Genomic DNA, 6,811 nt, shown 5'->3' on the forward strand with positions numbered 1-6,811 from the left:
ACCGTCTCAGTAAGTTAAATCAGTTGGTCTTTTCACAAATATCTAAATATTAGTTTTATCTGTAACAACACAATATCTGTGTGTTTACATTCACAGGCACAAAAGGGCTCAGTCCAAATGTAATGGCCGCAGGATGGCTTCTCTCGATTTTAGTAGTCAACATGCCAATTTTATTTGCTGCTGCAGGTACGCTCTTTTGTGACTTCATTTGCACCCTAAACCGCGCTACGGTACAGGTTTTATATTGTCGTTTATATTGACACAAACGAGCTGTGAAGAAAGTGTGCATTCTGCTAATTTCATGTTAGTGCTCCGCTGAGCTCTGTCGTGCTGCATTGTGACATTGAACAGCTTAATGGCGACAAATTTTGTAGAAATTAAACTCTCACTCCCTGATGTCATTATTTCATGGAAACTGAATTATTACGATCATGACACATGCTCATTGTGCTTAAATTGAAATTAAATTCAACTCAAATATGATCACGATGACGTTACTCTTTACAACTCTGCGATAGTGGGTGGGTTTCCCCAACCGCTACCCACCTGCCCCCACATACCTTGTATCCGTAGTGACTACGGCCTGAAAAAGTATTTGCACTCTTTTCAAACGAATACTTTCCCCACTTTTGTTTAACATCATCAAACATATTTCGCGAGTCTTGTGGGATCGGTTTCAATTCAGGTTGACGTTACAAAATTTGCCGTACAAAGGGTCACACATTTAAAAATAGAATTTTTGTTGTTGTTTTTAAATTTAATTTGTTTACTCTTTTTGGTTCTTTAGGTCCTCTAGAGCCCCCTTCCAAACCTGAGTGCCACATTCCTTGTTGTGACAGCTGCGGGGTTGATATCCACTGTAGTTGGAATCACAGATTTGATCCTCAGGTCCCCACAAACTACAGTCTACACTGGGAAACATTGCATAGCAAGTAAGTGCAAACTGATACTGGCTAATAAATGACAGGTGGGAGGTAACTCAAAATAACTCAATTATGACTGAAGCAAAGTAAAATGGAGCTTTACAAATAATTACTCAAACTAGAAGGGTTGTACGCAATGAAAAAAAAATGACTTCACTACTGAGTAACTAGTGAGGTATTTCTGATATATATATATCTATATATATATATATATAAAATGAATATAAATGAATTTACATAGTCTGCTCACCAAACAGAGATTACATAGAAAATAGCAGCGTGTTTTCTGAAGTTTGAGGTGGTGTTATTGTAGGCTGAAATGTGAACGTTTTTAGGTTACACACAGATAACAGTACGTGACACGGCCGTTTTCCATCGTCTATGCATCCATTTTCTATTCCTCTTTACCTCACATGGGTCGCGAGTTAACAGAGGCCGATCGGTAAGGTAAACCGAAATGTCTGTCTTGTAAATGAGTCACTCTCAGTGTGCGGCTACAGCGTGGAGACTGAGTCACGTGACTGCTCTGTGTGATGGGCCAAATGGAGTCCAATGTCACTTGTATATATGTTGAATTGGTTCAACAGAATCATGTGACCCAAATCTATAAGTAGCGAGTGAAATGTAGATCAAAATGGTTGAGTAAAAGTAGTTTGTCGCCTTAAACGTACTTTATCGAAAAACTTGCTAAAGTAACAGTAACTGTTGCTCGTTACGACCCACTTCTGGTAAGTGAACATCATCAACTGGAGTTACCAGATCTCCTCTTGCTTCCTCTCCAGAGAGGGCCGTGTGGATACCGGGACCAGTTTGAGCGGGTTGATCGACCGTGAACACTTTTTCATGAACAGTGAACTTCGTGTTTGGGCGCAGGCTGTGAGCAAACACGGTTCTGCCAAATCGCAAGTGATTATCTTCAACACCGGAGACCTCGGTGAGTCATGGAACTCTGACTCATATATAAACACAGATCTATGAAGATACATGTTGTTCAACCGTCTGAAAAATTACACCACTTAATTTAGTTAACATACTTCTGCCCCATTTTTGCATATAGTGAAGCCATCGTCTCCTGTAATTTCATGGAGCCCTCAAGATCCTTTGGAAATATCCTGGAGTTCCATCTGTCAGGATCCGCACCTCTCTTTGGGATCATGTGATGTCCGATTTCGGCCTGAAGTAGGAAAACTCTGGCACGAGGTATACATTTTGCCTGGTTCGTTCAGTTGAGAGGTGCAAATAGAAATCGTTGCAAAATCCTCAGAATTTCAGCCTCTCTCAAAGCTAAACTAGTGAATGAGGAACGTATGGTTTAAACACACATTTTCAAAGTGAAAGCGCGGTTTCAGAGGACTTCAAGTTTCTCTGAAGTGAAAATAAATATGGCCTCTGAAGTTGATGCACCAAATTTGGACAGGTAAAAAAAAAATGGCAAGGATCTGAAATGATTGTGAAAAATGAAGCAGTTCGCTTTGCTCACACACGGTAGAGACGCCCCCTTGAAATAATATACGTAATAATCCCGCTTTAAAATTGAAATCCTTCATCTTCTACCGTGCTCTCGCTCATTGTGTTGTACTTTTGGTTTAGGAAGAAGTTGGAGCGCAAGTCATCTACGAATTCAGTGGTCTGATCCCGGCTGGATTAGTCTACGAATTTCAGGTTCGCTGTTCCTGTGCCACAGGCATGATGAGTGATTGGAGTGCAACCCATAGAATCAGTTATGAGAAAGGTAGGCCTTCTCTTAAGAGACGGTTTTGAAATAAGTTCAACAACCTATTAAAAAAATGTCACTCGACTGTGTTTGGAGCACAACTTGGTTTTTTTTTTTTTTTTTTTCAGCCCCCACTGGACAGATGGATGTATGGAGGGATTGTGGCATGCCTGCTACTAATATTGATTGTGCTCTGATCTGGAAGGTAGTCAACACACAATTAATTTTTAAATGGTAATAATAGTTATCGCCTCGGGGTATGGTAATCGTACCAGACCAATCAACGTCTTTGTATAACACAACAGAAAGTCAAATTTGATTTAGTTGTCCGTATTTGGACAATGACCGTTTTGCCACCGCAATATATGAGAAAGAAAACAATGAAGATGTGACTGGAATGTAGCTTTGCAGCTGTAATTTTCTTTACACAAAAAGATGACAATAATGAAGGAAGTACAGTCATTTCATGCAGAGAGATCTTAGTCACACTGTTTGGTGCTCTCTACCGTCTTTGTTACTGATTTGTTGCTTTGCTTTACTGTTGTATATGTTAGTTGCTCCATGTACAGCACTTTGTGTGCAGCGATGGCTGTTTGAAAGTGCTCTATAAATACATTTGAGTTGAGTTGAGAACCTCTCAAATCCAACTGTCTTGGGTAATGCCATATTTATACTCCTTTTGTGTCCCTCCAGAAGCTTCCACTGTCTCAGGCTCGTGGCCACATTCTGGGGTATGAAGTTACGCTGTTCTCCAAACACAGCACGACGGCATTCGTGAATATTTCCGTCGCTGAGCCGAGGGGCCGGTTGGTGTGCGATGAGCTGCAGTGCTATCTCAACTCCTCTTTAAAGAGTGTGTCATCAGCCAGTATATCGGCCTACAACGCACATGGTGCCACAGTGCCCTCTTACCTCACAATTGCAGTGCCAGGTATCAGTTGTCGAGATTGTCATCAGATTTTTCGATTGGAAGCAATAGTGAAATTAGGACAAATACAAGGAAAATTGTGGACTGACTGTCTTTTTCATTAGTCTTCCAACTGCAACTGCCCGAAACTGTAAAAGATTTGAGTTATTATTACTGCAGTAGTTCAGAAGAGAAATACATGATAAGCTGGCCGGGGAACAGAAACACAGATCAAATTACTTTTTTAGATTTCACACTCCTGATCATGTCGCATGTTTGTGGGGGTTACTTGCTGCTGCTGTTGTACTCAAAACCCATATCCAAGTTTGTTGTTGAATTGTGTGCTTCCTCTTCTATTTATGCAGTAATTCCCTTTATTTATTTGGCATATGCTTTTGCTTTTTGCCCCTTGGCCCGGTTGAAATTCCATAGCCAATAATTTGCTCTGATGATTATAGGTGAGATGAGAAGTGAGCACCCAATTGATGTCAGGATGAATATGGCGAACCTCACCGTCTCGTGGGAGCTGCCCTCTCAGCTCCCCGAGGCCACATCAGTCAAGGAATTTGTGGTGCAATACAAAGAAGCCGGACGTCTTCTGGGAAAGGGATTTGACTGGATCCGAGTCAATAAAACCTGTACTACGGTTACATTGACAGGTTTGTTTTATTCGTGTAGTTTTACAGTAACTAAGGTGTTGCATGGTCATGTGAATTTAAAAAGTCAACACGGTTTCACTTTGGCTGCGTCCTCTTGCAGGACGTTTTGAAAAATACAAACCCTACCAAGTGTCGCTGTTCGCTGTTACAAGCAATCAAGAAAGCCATCATATTTCCTCTGTTATGGAATATTCTGCTCACGGAAGTAAGTATCCCATACATTCAATTAGTATTCCCTCCCCAAAAATATTTTCAATCAATGATGTCTTTTTGCTCTTTTCAGTTCCTGCCAAAGTACGTTCGTTTAAAGTCACTTCTATTGCTGCGACACATGCAACGCTGTTTTGGGAGCCTGCACTGCTAAGCATGCAGAATGGGCTGATCTTGCATTATGAAATAGGTGTCCATGGACAAACAGGTAAACAGCAAAGAGTAAACACACTCGGTTGATTTACAAAAGAAACTCCTTAAAACTGCCCAGTGGTTACTGAAATAACCTGAAATTGCCAAATACATTCGATCATGATTACAATTGACCAAATAACCTTCAAATGGCCACTTCACTGCTGCTAATATATTTACAATCTCGAATCTTCGATCTACACTACACTATACAAATGTGTAGTACAAAATATGAGCCTGTAAGTGAAATAAAAAATGCTAGCTTTACATTGTTGTTGTTTTTTTTTTTACTTGCCAATATTTTTTTCCATTTATTTATCAATTTGAAATTATTTTAGTGACCATTGAGTTTTTCTTTCGAGAATGGATGAGGACCAATAATTTTGTTCTTATATTAGTCACTTAATCATTTCAAAATCTGTGTGCGTTTGTAAACGTTTCATCAACTAACCTCATTTTCCTACAACAGTGTACAAGGTGAGCACCTCCCCTCAGGATGAAAATAAGACGTTTGAGCTGCCAAACCTCAGTCCAGATGAGGAGTATGAAGTGTGGATCAAGGCTGTGACTAAAGCTGGGCCAGGAGCCAACGTCACCATCAGTTTCATCACAAAGCAACAAGAGCATCTTGAGTTAAAATCAAAATGTACAGTAACTCTTTTCTCCTAATTACCCTTCTGATAAATATGGATTTGTCATATGTGATACTTTTTTGATGCCATACCTCTCGTTATTTGTATTTCTTAGCACACGTATTTGCATTCCTGCTCCTACTCTGTCTCCCAGTCATAATATGCTGTCTATTGGTTTTATTCAGGTGAGATACAACATTTTGTCTGATAGAGACTAGCAAGTACTTGTGGATTTTCCTGTTTCAACATCACTAACACAACATGCTTGTATTTAGTTTTCATAAAGGAACAAGCAAAGCATGTCTTTGTATAAATGAGAACGTACCAGATCCATACAACAGCACCATCTTTGAAATGATGAAGTATCAGGTGAGTTTAATTCCATTACAGTAAAGGCTGTGCAGTATCAACCTTTTAACAGAAAATGTCTGACTTATTTGTGGGATATCGCTGTAGGTGAATGAGCCCTTGGCTTGGATCTGTGTCCCCATCCATGAACCGCATCCCATCATGTCCATGTTAGAGGTGGTGGAAATCCAGCGTCCTGTATGGGAACGAAAATGCCTCCCCGAAGACCAAACAAGACCAGCAGTTGCGTCAGAAGGATATACGAGGAGGACACATAGATATGGCAGAGATGAGTACAGCAAAATGGTTGACTCTGAGGAGGAAAAAGATGTGAGCGGGGTGGCCGGGCGGGATGATGGTTCGAGTTCATCAGAAGAAGAACCAGACACATCAGGATATGAACAGCACTTCATGCCAACCGCAGCGGAAATATTGGATGGTTGATACAGTATTACACTGTGCTGTCAATTAAAGAATGATATGTTTTGACTAACTGTTGAAACATTACATTTTAGTTTGCTGAAATTATTGAAAATGAAGAAGATTGCAGTTGCCTGTGTCATGAACATTTAGGGATATTTAAGTGGCAATAACCATTGTCAGGAATACTTTGTTGTTGATGCTAACATCATCTTGTATACACACATACAAATAAGCAGTATTTTTTTAAAGTTTTTTCCAGGATTTCATGAGTAATATTTGCTGAGTCAGTAATTGTCTTTTTTTTTCTTTTCAACCCACTGTAAATGTATACAAATAAGAACGTGGTATTAAGTGTACATACATGACTGAAAGCACATTTGAAGAGTTAATCACTGTATTTTAATAGACAGGCAAGTTTATCCAGAGTGTGTGTGTGTGTGTGTATAATATATATATATAATTTTTATTTTACATTTTTTTACTGTATACTGCACTGTATATATATTTTTTTACATAAATTGCCATTTCAACAGTGTCCAAATGTTTATGAAATAAACATTTCTGATGCAATAGCTGCCATCAGTTTCCTTGAATCATATAAGACACAATATATATAGAAAGCAGAGTGACTGTCAAAATTTGTTGCAATAGTTGTAAGCGAAAGAATCATTGAATTCATACAAATAAAATTGAAAACATTCAATATGTGAAATACAATCAAACATAAAAAATAGGCTTGTAGTGATGCATACAGCCTGTATAAACCTTTTAAAATCCAGTCTATATTTTTTACTTGTTTACAC

The 6,811-nt window shown here is 39.1% G+C and overlaps 1 protein-coding gene across 1 annotated transcript; it reads left to right on the forward strand.

Annotated features, from left to right (window-relative positions):
- Nucleotides 1-3: 3 nt before the first annotated feature.
- On the forward strand, nt 4-6,574 carry il12rb2l (interleukin 12 receptor, beta 2a, like). Its single transcript, XM_019888689.1, has 15 exons — nt 4-9; nt 97-186; nt 788-932; nt 1,706-1,857; nt 1,981-2,123; nt 2,514-2,655; nt 2,766-2,842; nt 3,331-3,568; nt 4,003-4,203; nt 4,304-4,408; nt 4,487-4,621; nt 5,075-5,251; nt 5,353-5,422; nt 5,513-5,606; nt 5,694-6,574. The coding sequence occupies exons 2-15, from the start codon at nt 123-125 to the stop codon at nt 6,027-6,029; spliced, it is 2,079 nt and encodes a 692-aa protein (XP_019744248.1). The 5' UTR covers nt 4-9; nt 97-122; the 3' UTR covers nt 6,030-6,574.
- Nucleotides 6,575-6,811: the final 237 nt, after the last annotated feature.

The sequence above is a fragment of the Hippocampus comes genome, unplaced genomic scaffold (genome assembly GCF_001891065.2).
Source record: "Hippocampus comes isolate QL1 unplaced genomic scaffold, H_comes_QL1_v1.1 scaffold427, whole genome shotgun sequence".
Taxonomy (NCBI): domain Eukaryota; kingdom Metazoa; phylum Chordata; class Actinopteri; order Syngnathiformes; family Syngnathidae; genus Hippocampus; species Hippocampus comes.